The 14,167-nt window shown below is 34.0% G+C and overlaps 1 protein-coding gene across 3 annotated transcripts in view; it reads left to right on the top strand.

Annotated features, from left to right (window-relative positions):
* Positions 8,323–14,167, top strand: part of LOC105178657 (zinc finger CCCH domain-containing protein 3) — a 6,567-nt gene continuing 722 nt past the window's right edge. The window contains exons 1-6 of one of the 3 annotated variants that reach the window (XM_011102170.2): positions 8,323–8,509; positions 9,024–9,199; positions 9,322–9,381; positions 10,548–10,691; positions 10,836–11,126; positions 11,951–12,178. In XM_011102170.2, the coding sequence (XP_011100472.1) occupies positions 9,044–9,199; positions 9,322–9,381; positions 10,548–10,691; positions 10,836–11,126; positions 11,951–12,178 (879 nt within the window). In that variant the 5' untranslated portion in view covers positions 8,323–8,509; positions 9,024–9,043. Of the gene's footprint in view, positions 8,677–9,023; positions 9,200–9,321; positions 9,382–10,547; positions 10,692–10,835; positions 11,127–11,950; positions 12,179–14,167 lie in introns of all 3 variants that reach the window. The other 2 variants (XM_011102169.2, XM_020699416.1) reach the window with 2 other exon arrangements.

The raw sequence follows: 14,167 nt of genomic DNA, 5'->3' as shown, positions 1-14,167 counted from the left end.
CGGGCCATCAAAATTCAAATCAGACCGCTAGATATCATCAAACTTACAGAAAAATACATTTGGTAAAGTTTTAGACTTATTGGGTATACGGATGTCGAGATATCGTACTCAAAACATAAGAGTAATCATTCAAAACGGTGTACCATTTAATGAGGTCATGTGATTTTAATCACACCGTCTGATATGATATAATGGACACAGTCTTGTATATTTTAAATTTCGTATGAATCGGGTGCCCGAATTTTAAAATATCGTAATTATTGATTAAATTTTTTAATCTCATTTTATATATAATAAAATAATAATTAGAATTGTTCAACCATCATCATCATCATCATCATAATCATCATCATCATCATCATCATTATTATTATTATTATTATTATTATTTAAATTAATTCATAGAAATTACTAAATTTTGACATAAATTTATATATAATAAAAAATCATAAGTGAATTACTTGTCAATTTAAAAAAAAATATAACGTAATACAAATATATATTAAAATATAACATAAAGTTTATATATGCCATATTAAATAATAATTTTAATTACAAAAAATATTATAATTTACTAAGTTGTTGATTAAATTTATTTTGTATAAAGATTAAATGTATAAATAAAAGTACCATAATTTATTATTATCCAGAATAAAATATATGACATTGATTAATAATTATAATATAGGTCAATTTTGATTATAAAATTGATCAAATATTAAATATAAAATTAAATATATAAAAAATTCAAAAATAAAAATATATATAAAAAAAGAGGCCAACTCGCGAGCTGGTGAACACACATAACTGAGCTTCAGTCAAGCTCAAAATCGAGCCGACTTGCGAGCTCGCGAGCCGACTTGACTCATCTACCACCCTTACGTGCAACTGATCGAGATGAAGAGAAGAGCCAAGTGGGTTTGTTATTTGGGAGAACTAGCATTTGAAAACAATATTCACGAAGGTAGGTCAAAATCGTCATTTCAGCCGACATTCATGTATAGTTTCCTTGTATTAGTTCTATTATTTACTCATCTTTTGTTCTGAAGAAGATATCTTATACCTTGTATCGTCTAAGGCCGTGTCTACTTGATGGGACAGGATATACCTATTTGAAATTGATTTGGGACAACAAAGTGGATTCTCCCAAATGGGACAGACTACACATACGTTTACTAAGGCATACACAATCCACAATATATCCGCCGAAACGTATTTACATTCTGGATTAAATGGGATCATTTAACTGTGAAATTACTTTCTTGTACCCTTGAATTTGAAATGTCAACTTGCCTACCCTCAGCCCTAGCTCGTCTTTCCCCTCTTTTCCACAATTTTGTTTTCTCCCGTTTGACATTTTCCCGATGCATTTGTGATAAGCAAAGACAAAAAGCCAAGGAATATTTTTTTTTTTTTGGGTGGCACAAATAGAAAGCTAATTCAATGGCAATGTAAAAATAAAATGTTCATCAATTTTTAACATTAGTTGAATTCGTTGAAAAGCTGGAGGGTGGCGACATAAAGATTCATGGCTAGTGCTTTTTATTCTTTTTTTCCCCCTTCCTTTTATCTCTTTTACTTTGCATCTTTGCTCGTGATCTCTTCTTTGGAGCCATCTTGAGTTGCTTCTTCCAAGCCACAGGAGCCCTCTACTTTCACTTATCAAACACTTCAACAGATATGGTTGCTCCCAAACATTGGTTCTGTAGCAAAGTAAAACAAGTAGCGAGTTGTCGTTTATCTAAATCTGAACAGAAAAACAAACACAAACTTCCTTATCACAAAGGAGAAAAAGAAATCACATGTCTATAATTCATAAACCCAAGCGTGAATGAATAAATTCAAAATGAAAACAGTTGGTTCCAACAAGCATCCAACAGAGGCAAAAACTCTAACAAAGAAATAAAATCTAGGTATCAACACTGCGCGTGCCCGACATTGATAGACAACCAATTTTTAAACAACAAAGACATTTCTCATATGAGATTGTGCACCAAACCAGATTCCAAAAAGTGAAACCCGAAGTAGAAGAGAGAGCTAGGGTTATAGGTATATGGTCACAGCTATACCTTCCGATAGAGTTTGAGAGAAGACAGCGGATCCACCACAGCAGCGGCAACTGCGAGCAATGTAAAGGAACAGCTGTGAGAGTTGGATGAGGAAAGGAAAAAGAGAAAGTGATATTGGGCCATGGGCTTTGCTCTTGTTGGGCCTTCAAATATTTTGGTCTGATCCTTAATCTTTTTGAAAATTATAATTTTTCCCCTTAAATACATACGTATTGTTGTAACTTGTAAGTAATCCATCAACTTTCTCTTCAATATTTTCAAATTCACCACACATTGGAAGCATTGGAATTGAAAGAGTTACCCAAACACCTCAAGTATGCCTTTTGGAGGGAGAATAACACATTGCTGGTAATCATTTCAAGCAAGCTCACTGCCTTGGAAGAAGAAAGCTAGTTCAAGTACTTCGAGAATTTCAAGAAGCCATTGGATGGACCATCACCAACATCAAAGGATTGAGCCCCTGAACATGTATACATAGAATCTTAATTGAGGAATGGGCTAAACATTCAAGAGAAACCAAACGCCGCCTTAACCCATCGATTATGGAACTAGTAAAACAAAAGAGATTTTAAAACTCATTGGTGCATGTATGATCTTTTCAATTTTCGATAGTGAACGGATAAGCCCCACCCAAGTTGTGCCCAAGAAAACGAGCATATCCGTGGTTGAAAACTCTATTGAGAATTTGATACCTACTCGTGTTCAAAATGGTTGGCAAGTCTGTATAGATTATAGGAAACTTAATATAGCTACTAGGAAAGATCATTTTACGCTTCTTCTATAGATCAAATGTTGGAAAGATTAGCTAGTTGTTCTCATTACTGTTGTCTTGATGGATATTCAGATTTTCATCAAATTCCAATAATACCCGCAGATCAAGATAAAACCACATTCACATGTCCCTTTGTGACCTTCGCCTATAGATGGATGCCCTTAGAACTATACAATGCCCCCGCCACTTTTCAAAGGTATATGGTTAGTATTTTCTACGATTATGTAGAACATTCATAGAAGTCTTAAGGGATGACTTCACGGTCTATGGAAACTCTTTCAATGACTGTTGGAGAAACTAGCTAAAGTTCTTGAAAGATGTGTGTAAAAGAACTTTGTGCGTAACTATGCAAAAAACTACTGGATTGATCAAGGTTTAATTTTGGAACATATTATATCATCTAAGGGTATAGAGGTGGATAAAGCTAAGATAGATGTTCTAAAATCGTTGCCTTACCCCGCTAGTGTGCGAGAGATTCATTTTTTTCTTGATCATGCAGGATTTTATAGGCGGTTTATCAAGGTTTTCTTGAAAATTGCCAGCTACTCGGCAAATTTTTGCAAAAAGATGTCATTTTTTAGTTTAATGCTATGTCTGCAAAGGCGTTTGACAAGCTAAAAGACTCTTTGACCTCGGCACTAATAATCCAACCCCCAAATTGGAGCCAACTGTTCGAGATAATATGTGATGTAAGCAACCAAGTTGTTGGTCCTCGTATTGGATCAATATATTTATCAACTCATGAAGGCTTTTATCAAGCCCATTCATGTTGTAGTTGACAATATATTGATAAATAAGGGAGGTTGATTATAGGATCACGTCAATGTACGTTTCTTCTGTAAACAATGTGGAGGTCATGCAGCTTCTCCACTAGGGATAGCATTATCACTTCATACTCTTGTACAGACAATCTTTCAATTATGAATTTACAAACCCTGTGAATATGGATTCTTCTCATTTCCACTTCATGATATTTGTTTCTTTGAAGAATGGTTGGAAATCCTTTCTGTATCTTGCAAGATCTTTAACAAACATTCTGGAAAAAATTAACAACACACAACAAGCTCGGAAGTTGCTTCTTGTCTTTAAGAATGCCAGGAAAATTGCAAATTTTTTCCATATTATGTTCCTGCAATTCGATTATTGTTTATCAATAAGAATTTCTAGAGCTATAATGGCTTTCTTTTCAGCAAGCACTAAACCTTTACTTATAGCATACATCAGAGAATAATATCTCAAGGTGTCTAATGCGATTCTGCATATTTTTAGATGCAATTTAGATGTCGTCTATATAGACAAACATAAACTTTAGATTGTCTTTTTGAAAAGATTATCCATTTTTCTTTAAATATCTAGAGTGCATTTGCAAATCCTATGGGAAGTACGTTCCAGGTATATTGTCCTTATGATATGGAAAATGATGTATATTTTTCGAATTATTTTCCATTTGAATATTGCAATCAAATTTAGAAAATGTTTTAGCACCTTTAATGCATTCGATTAAGTATTCTCTAATTGGGATGTAATAACTATCAAATTCTAAAATATTATCTATACCTTGATAGTTTTGTTAACTCGGGTTTGCCTCTTTCTATCTCATCATGGTTTCTTACAAAAATAAAAAAAAAATAAAAAAATAGTGCTATTGTAAGTAGAGACTCTAGGCTTGATGAGTTTAAGATTGATGTGTTCATTAATAATTTCTTGCATATCTTTCTTATCTTCCATGTTCATCTGGATAGACTTGTTTCAAACGTACTAGTACTTGCATTCATCCTTAACTTTTTTTATCCAACCATGCTAGAAGGTCCATATTAAAATTCCTCTGGATAAGTCTTTTGATATTTTTGGGAGAAAGTTTGCTATCTTCATTTATGTCCAACGACTTATACTCATGTATAGCTTCCTTGAAAATCATACAACATATCAACATATATTCTATATATATATATATGGAGAATGGATTAGTCATTCAATCCTAATGGTGAACCATCTAAACTGAATTTTATACCATTACCTTTTATCCCTTATGGTTTATGATTTACGAAAAAATTTAACTCCTAAAGTCATAGTTCAATTTTCTCGTCTTATAGCACCTGTAACCATGATCTCTGACCTACTATATTTGCCAATAATAGGTTGCTGCAAATGATATAAGTCATCACCAAAAAATAATTTTCTTTTTCAGAGATGGCAAATTCAATTTGAATTTATTTTCAGCCTTCAGGGGATCTAATTTTTACTCTATCAACCCTAGTTGCTTGAGGAGTTAAAACTTTTAATAGCTCCTTCTCTTTACCTTCTTAGCTTGTAATCCTATCTTTGAAACGAACATCTTGATACTAAACTCAATTCTAGAGCTAAGCATTCGGTTTAAAACTGGTGATCCGTAATCAAGAGTTTAGCACCACCTATTCTAGGAATCCTAATGGGATATGATGTCATTACCTTAGAATTGCTTGAATATTCCATGGATCTCAATATACTCTTTCCAAAGAAATAAATCTGGATAATGTGTATTAGAAGGGCATACACAATCCTATAGGTTATAGAATATGGTTTATTTCCATCTTCCATAAGGTCTTTTCTTTTAAAATCCTAATTAAGGGCTAAGGCCTGACCAAAACCTTGGTCTGCTAGATTATATGCATTCGTAGGATGAATATCAAACATTAATTTTTTTGTATATAAATTTTCTATCATTATTCCAAGACAACCATCTGTTAAGTTATTGATTCTTCTATCCATTACTGACAAGTGAATTTTTGAATGAATTCCTTCCTTAAAAGTTGTTTTTATTACTACTTCAAGAATTTATTTTTTAGGAATAAGTTTCATATCCATCATATTACCAGTAAGTCCATTGAAATAACAAACTCACCTGAACTTACGTTACAGATTATATGATGTTTCCTTTGTTTCAACCTTATTTGGTTGACGCCTCTACTCATTCCTCCAATCCTAAATCCATTATATGGGCTAAGATTAGAGTCTTGACATATGATTTTTTTTCATGATTTCATTAGATACCATCATCCATGAAAAGAATCTTGATAGACTTTTAGAGGTTTGAAGCCTATATCATTCGTTGAAATTATTCTGATTTGGTTGGAGATCCATCCGAATCACTCTTTGTTTCTTCCTCATAGATGTTTTCATTTGAAGGAAGGTCCTCGAATTGGTAGATGGGTACCAAATTGCATTAGTAAACAACATCTAAGATGTCATCCCTGGTTTCAAATTTTTGTAATTCACCACATTTATCGGGCAATCTAGTTATATATGCCCTTTTGCTCCGCATGTCCAACAATTACAAGCTTTGAAATTTTTATTAGCTCTGGTATGGGCTCGCCTGAAAGTTCTCTTTGTAGGGGTACTTCTCGTGGATCTTGTGTCTATTCATCTAGATCCTTGAGATGAAGATCTTGTTGGTCTTGTTTTCTATTCACATTTGTATGATTTAACATTTGATTTGGACCACCATGATCTCCTTTAGAAAGAAGATTTTCTGGAACTCCTAGTGTAGGAGTTACTGTTTTCTTCTTGTACTTCCTTTGCTCGCTTGATTTTTCTATAATGGTTGCGAAACCATTAGTTTACAACAAAGAGGAATTGTTTTTATCTTAGCTCTCAGTATCTTTATGTTCTTCTAGACAGATGTTTGATAACACAATTCTTTTGTTCGTCTTTGAGGAAAGACATCCTCCTTGCTACTAAGTCCAGTTGTTCTTTAGGTATTTTGTATGATTGGATCAATATTTTCCTCCATGAACTGCAAATCTTTACAAAGAACATAGGGGCAATTATTTCGAATCCACTCCACTCTAAAAGAAATACTTATGAAACCAATAGATATATTCATCTACTGCACAAATTTCTTAACTCGAGGCTAAAGAGAGCTTGTGAATATTCGCTAGCCTTCTAGTTTTGCTTCCCTCAAAATATCCATCTACGATGAAGTGCATTTTGATTAGTCTTTCGAGTCTTTCTGCAATTGTACTTTTGAACTCTCTAGCCAGAATACTTGGTATTTTTTGGGGTATTATTCCATCTGAATTTCACCGAACCCTCCAGGTTTAACTCCAATAGTCGTATGAGGTTTTGTTGGTTGAGTTCCAGTGTGGTTGTTGCTATCTTCATGGCTACAACCCATTCATCTATCAATTTTTCAATGTTTCTAAAGTCGAGAATATCCAGGGTAAGTATAGTGCCTTTATGCGTGTAACCCCTGGAGCATAGTTCTTGCCCATGGTGTATTTTCATACCCTTTTCTTGGATTTCGGCCTAGACTTTCTCTTATTCTTTTTCGCAAGAATATTGGGGTGAGATTGGTGTGGAAATCTGTATTTTTTCTCATTGGATGATTTGTGGAGGATTGGTTGAACTTATACTGCTCTTTGGAAGTGGTAAAGTTAGAACGATCTTGTTGGTTTGGATATTAACTAAATTCATAATGCCAAATTTGAAAAAGAATTCTACCAGCTTCCTGCACATCTTATGGATCTATTCTTGATCTCTCTATTATTTTATGGATTTGATGGTTTTAAGGATTAGATCTTCCCGTGTCTTTGGCTTCAAAATCTCCGTCGCCTTTTCCCAATGATGTATAAGAGGTATTGGTCCAAAGTCACCCCTAAAACGCTCCTGGTAGGATTTGGATGTCTCAAAGGTATTCCTCTAGTTTCTCTTTAGATGGGTAACTTATACTTTTAGATTTATAAGATTCTTGTATAGATGGAGGATGATCTTTAAAATCATGTCCATCTTTTGGCTCAAGAGATCTATTTTCATAAGTATATAGATTGACCTATGTTCATAGTTTTCAACTATCTTGTGGATCTCTTTTAGATCTTGAAAGATTTTGAGGCATCTAATTCGAGTTCTTTCTGTTCAGTTCTTTTTATCATATTTCTAAGAACTATACTATTTGAAAAATTTCTAGGATCCGTCTCCCTTGCTAGTATTCTACCATGGATTCTTGGTGGGTTGTAGTCTTTTCTCCGCGTTCCCTGGTAGTCTTTCTCGGACGACGTAGTTCCATATCCCTTCCTCTTTCTCTTGTTTTGTTAGAATATCTCAATTTTTTTCCTTGACTCAATCTCACATCACATCAAATTTCTTGAGAAATTTCATGAATGTTTTTGTGTTTTCAAAGTTTGAAAATAGTTTCTTTTTTAATCATAACTTGAATGTTTAATCTATTCCATTCTTTGAAAAATCTCCTTCATCAGGGATTTAAATTTAAACATATAATAAAAACAAAATTTTTCAATAAAACTTGGATAGAAAATAAAAAATGGTATCATAAAAAAGATAGGATAAGGCACTAAAATTGTCAATTAAAAAATTCAGGTACTAAAATTATAAATTTAATAAATTACGGTATCAACTTTTTGTTTTCTTCGAGTACTAAATTAAATTATTTAAAAATATTTGATACCAAAATCACAAACTTAACCAATTTTGCATTTATCCCTAAATAATAATTGTTACACAAAGAATCATAAAGATCTGAAAACTATAAATTCTGGTGAGAAATCAAATAGTAGTAATTCCAAGATGAAATCTGACACTCTTATGGATTTCCTTTGCGATTGTTTTCCATTAAAACTCGCTTGATTTCTGAAAATTTCGGCTCTTCAGTTTGATCGATCATATGCGGATGCATGTGCGTAAGTCGTAGTGATATATAGTGTTGGAATCGCATTTAAATACAGGGTATATATTGATTATTTGTATAAAAATCGGAAACTCGATCGATGCCTGGGAATCGGAAGCTGCAGAGGAATGCTGGGCTTTCCAGTTCTTCCAGTTCCGCTGCCGATAAAGTTGAAGGTTTTCTTTCTTTTTTTGTTCTTTTTTATTTGATTTTGTGAATTTTTTCAAAAATTGAATTTATGTTTTTCAATTGCTGATTTTTTTATTTTTTTTATTTTGTTTTTCTGCTTTACTGATTTTGAGTTTTAAACTGATGATCGCTTTCATTCTTTGACGATCGGTGTGTTGCTGTTAATGCTGATCATCAGTTAATGTTGTATTAATTTTCTGTTTGTTGTTGTTTTTTTGTTTTGTTAATACTATTGAAAGGTTTTTCGTTTTGTGCATGGAAGAAGCAGAGGTTTCCTTTTATTAAAAGCTGTTCTCATTTGTTTATTTATTAAGTTATTATTATATTGCTGTAGAGGTAAAGGGGAGGTTAAAGATGGAGGGCAGTGATGATAATGGTGGAGTAGGTGATGACCGGGGCCTGTTCCCCGATCGACCAGGTGAACCTGATTGCTTATACTATTTGAGAACAGGGACCTGCGGTTATGGTAGCAATTGTCGTTTCAACCATCCCTCTAATGCAGGAGGACAAGTAAATACCTACCTGAAAATGTTAATTCTTATACTTTCTCCGTGTGCGTATGGCCTTTTTTAGTTTGTTATGGGAAAAAAGATTGTTGCTATGCTTTCTATTAATTTGCTGATGATTACTAGGTGCATGGTGTTAAGAACACCAGTGAGCTTCCAGAAAGAGCTGGAAAACCGGATTGTGGGGTAATTTGAATATCTCCTTTTAACTTCTTTTGAAATAACCATTATGTGAAATGATGTTTATGTTGCAAACCCATGCTACTATGCTTGACAACTAATTGCTTTGTTTGAGAAACATGCCGTTTTAAGAAACAATATTATCTCTTAGATACTCTGTTACTTTTAACAGCAAAGTTAACAGAGCACATAACCATTAATGCGGTTGAAAAGGGTTCTATTTTAAGCAGGCTGTTCACTTGTCAATTAATTAGGTAGTTCATTCTCATTTCTTCTAAACTAAGCACGCCCCATTTTAAAAGTATTAACTAAGAAGATATTCTGTTTAAATTTTGATAAGCTTGACGCTCAGTGTGATGGTTAGCTTTCTATAGTTGGCAAACAACCTGGAATGGGCTTATGATTAGCAAATCATGTTGGAACTATCTCCAAATCTTGACTGCTTAAGTCATATTAGTTGAAGTTCTCTCTTTTCAATTCAGTGGAAATGAAAGAATTCATCAGAATCTGCACTGAGCTTGTGAAGAAGTTCATTTCTGGTTGAAAGTAACTTTGAATTGGGTATTTCCAATTTGAACTTAACAAGTGGATTACTATTTTTGACTTGGTCAAAGTTATATTCGAAGCCTTCGCTTCAGACCGAGTTGAGTTTTACGGATACCTGTAACTCTATGACTGATTATTTTCTGTTATGTCATGGTTATGAATGGCTTGGACAAGCAATCCATATAGCTTTTAGTGTCAGCTCCATCTATTTTTCTTTTTTTTGTTCTTCATTATCATTGCTGGTCCTTCAGGTTAATAGCTGCTTTTTCATATGTAACTTTTTCTAATTTAAGGTATTGTAATTTAGTTGAAGTGCAATCCCATCTACCCATTTTGTTTGGATGTGGACATTAGGTGATAAAGTCGTGCTGATTACTGTCTAGAGTAATATGCTCTGTGGTCAAATGAGCAAAATTGGTAGTCTTCTCTTTTTCTGGTCAAATGACTAAACCATAATAGTTAGCACAGAGTTGAGCTAATACACATTTCTCCAAAGTTTCCTCTGATATTTTGGTCATCCCATATGACCAGTTCAAGAACTCCTGGGACCAAGCGGTTTCGATATGTATGGTTCAGTGATTTATAGCTACTATTGGGTGTTCTAATTGACTACATTTTTCTTGCAGTTTTATCTAAAGACTGGTACATGCAAATATGGATCTACATGTAAATATCATCACCCTAAGGATAGGCAGGGTGATAATCGTCCCAAGGATAGTAAGCCTGACTCATTAATCTTATTGAATATTTTGGGTCTACCAATGCGTCAGGTGCATATGCGTTTCTCCCTGGTTCTTCCTTTTAATTCCGCATAGCATTTTCAGGTTTAACTATTAGAAGTAGATTGTCACATAATGAAATGGATTTATGTATTGAAGTTAGAACTGATTATTTTTTATCATGTAAGTCTTCAGGACGGAAAGGCATGTCCTTATTATATGCAGACTGGATTATGTAAATATGGATATGCTTGCAAGTTCCATCACCCTCAGCCCACATCAGCTGCAAATGTCTTGCCTGTGGTAGGACCTGTCTATGGTTCAGGAGCCTCTGCAGTTGCACCTTCATCTGGTGCTCCATCTGTAGGTGAAATTCCAGCACCAACATTACCTAAGGCAACTTATTTCTCTAGTTCTCTCCTTCATGTTCCTCAAAGCTACATGCCCATAATTTTATCTCCATCACAAGGCTGGAATACTTATACGGTATGCTAATTTTAGTCCGAATTATCTCCAGTTTATCCTTTCTATTTCTATTCTTCGACCTGCCTGCTTGTCTGATTTTGGTATTTCTTGTTTCTATACATGTCTCCAGTTTGACATGTTATTGTTGCATTTATCTTTCCTAATCATTATTTATTTCTCATGGAGAAATATCTTTGAGATTTATCTATGCCATAATATATTGAGGCCGGAAGGGAAGTCCTGGAATTGCTTTTAGTCCCTTTATCATTCTGGATCTACTTTCTTTAAGCTCCTCAATTTCCTTCCTTGCTGAGGTACTACATTGGTCTAACTGCTTTATCAGGAAACTCCATATATGATTCTGCAAATAATGCTCTCCACTTGCTACACAATCTAGTACGTAGATTGCTTAATTTTTTCTACTCTTCATTATATAAATCATAATTCAAGATAACACGTTATGAAATATATATGAGGACTTTTTTATGGTGCTCCCTCTTCAATGTATATATGAGGAATGGGGTAACCAGGAGCAAAAATGAACTTTTTTACTATGGAAATTGTTTTAAACGCAATTACAAGAATCCTGACATTTATTTTTCAAGCCTTTCTGACCCTGTTTCTTCCTTCAATTAATAAACCAAGTACTTGGATATTTATTGGTAGTATAATCTTCCTTAATTATGTAGGTACCATCCTGACAAAGTGTTCACTCTTTAGGAAAAATTCAACTTGCTACAGCACTTATCTATTTGTTTGTGTCTGATGTACTTAACTGAAATTGTTGGTTGAATATCTCGTGCTATATAACACTTGTAATACTCTGTCTTTTTTCTGAAAAATAGGGAAGTGTCAGCCCTTTATCTGTAACTAGTGTCCTCACTGCACCAGCATCGGATGGGCAGCTACCAGTTCCTTATCTGCCTCAGAGACCTGATCAACCAGAATGCCAATATTACATGAATCATGGAAGCTGTAAATACGGATCAAATTGCAAATTTCACCATCCCATAAAGAAGATCACACAATTACCGCCTAGTTCCCTTGGTCCACTTGGGCTTCCTTTAAGACCTGTGAGTTCCTTACCTCTTCTTTTCATTAGATATACTCCCTCTATCCCATTTTTTTGTATCAATTTTTGACTTGTCACAGTGTTTTAGATGAAGTTCAAAAAGTGAAAGTTCTGCGCTTATTGCCCTAAAAAATGGCAGTGGGAACTAGTGGTGTATAATTGCTTTAAGTGAGTGTGTTCTTGAGGTGGAATATTATTCATTTTTAGAAATGGAGACTTATTTTGGAACTTTCCTGAAAGGAAGTAGGAATTGGAAAATTTGGTGATAGAAAAAGCATGTTTTATGATCCTTTATTTTGTGAACATACTCTGCACTTTCACTTTTTCAATCTAAAACTCCTTGTCCAGTCATGGACTTAATATCCGGCTGGAGGGAATATAGACTAAGTGGTCAGCAAGCAAATGGGAAAAACAAGAGAAACTTGTTCGTAGAATGATGATCGCTCCTATCAGAATGCTCTATCCATGGTATGTCGAAAGTTGGTCATAAGGGCAACAATTTCGGGCAATATAACTTGGGAACTTTTTATATAGTCTTGTCATTTGCGATATAGTTTACTATTTTGTGATTAGTGGGCGAACTAAGCAGGACTATGACACTAAGTTGCTGGCTGCTCTGCTTTGGGTGAACTTGGATTGGCAGCTTCTATTCTTTTTCACTTGTGCGGAGTAATAAAATTTATGGGTTCATTCGAATAAAATGAGAAAACATGTTACTAATTGACTTTGCATAGAGGAAAAGTAACATCCATGATCATATATTGTTTCAGGATTGGGAGTTATCATCCCATCAACTCCAAATTCTTTGCTGAATTTCATCCACCCACTTTCCTTTTCTACAAAGTAGGGTCTATGACCTATGCTTTAGCTTGCAAAAATCTTTTAAACAATCAGTCAGAATTAGGATCATTGACATGTGGTGTTCTATCGCTTGGATGGTAACAGATGAATTACCTTGTAATTGTATCAAGTCATATTGGAAACTTCGGTGGTGAAATTCTATGGCTGCACAAAAGCATTGGTCTTAATAAGAGCTGAAGTAGTAAGTTAAAGGATCAGTTTGCAGTGCAGTTCCGTTTTTTTTTTTTGACCCTGTTCCTTTTTCTTATACTTATTTGGTTTAGATTGCTCTCCTTATTTTAAATTGAGAAATATGCTCTAATACAATATGCTACCTTTGTTATGAAATAGGTAGAGAGAACAATCTGAAAAGAAAAATTAGACTTTGTTGATAGAATATTGCCATAGGGGGAAGAAGCGGATATAAGTTGGATGGTTCTAGGCTTGGTTGCGTGCTTAATGGCTAAAGAACACAAACTTATATCTGTTTCCTGATTGTTTTATTTAAAACATTTAGTAATGTTTGTTAGTACATCATATCATGATGTGGAAAGACATAACATAACAATAGAAATATAGAAGAGGCGACTGGAAAAACAAATTAAGAAAAGAGGGGGAGACCGCAAAAGAAAAGAAACAGGAGTGGAGGGAGATTGGGATTTTGTAACCAACAGAGATACAAGTACTAGATTCCTTTTATAATTTATCATCTGCTGGAATGAGAACTTCCTGATTGGTGAGATTTATTATCTATTCAAGGAAAACCAGAGTTACACCGGGCATAAATCAGGATGAGGTTCATAACTTTGTATCATATTTTTATGTAACATTGTGTTTGGCTTGATGGATTTGAAGATAGGGATTTCTAATCCCTAATAATATCATTTGGATTTCTTTGGATAATTCAATCTGGGAGAAGATATCAAATCCTTCAATTCACATTTTGGACTATACTATGTCGAATATTTATGGATTCCAAATTCTTTTAACGTGCAGTCATTTCAAATCCTTTTCCTAAATCCTTCCCTCAAATCTATATCCTTATATCCAAATGTAGTCTAAAGGATGAGATGAGACTAAGCCAATCACCACAATTATCCAAACACTGATTCACTTTGCTGATTTTCTGTTCATTTTATTTTATTTCCTG

Source organism: Sesamum indicum, linkage group LG16 (genome assembly GCF_000512975.1).
Source record: "Sesamum indicum cultivar Zhongzhi No. 13 linkage group LG16, S_indicum_v1.0, whole genome shotgun sequence".
Taxonomy (NCBI): Eukaryota; Viridiplantae; Streptophyta; class Magnoliopsida; order Lamiales; family Pedaliaceae; genus Sesamum; species Sesamum indicum.
The sequence above is the reverse complement of the archived record's forward strand: the minus strand, read 5'-3'. Positions and strand labels throughout refer to the sequence as shown.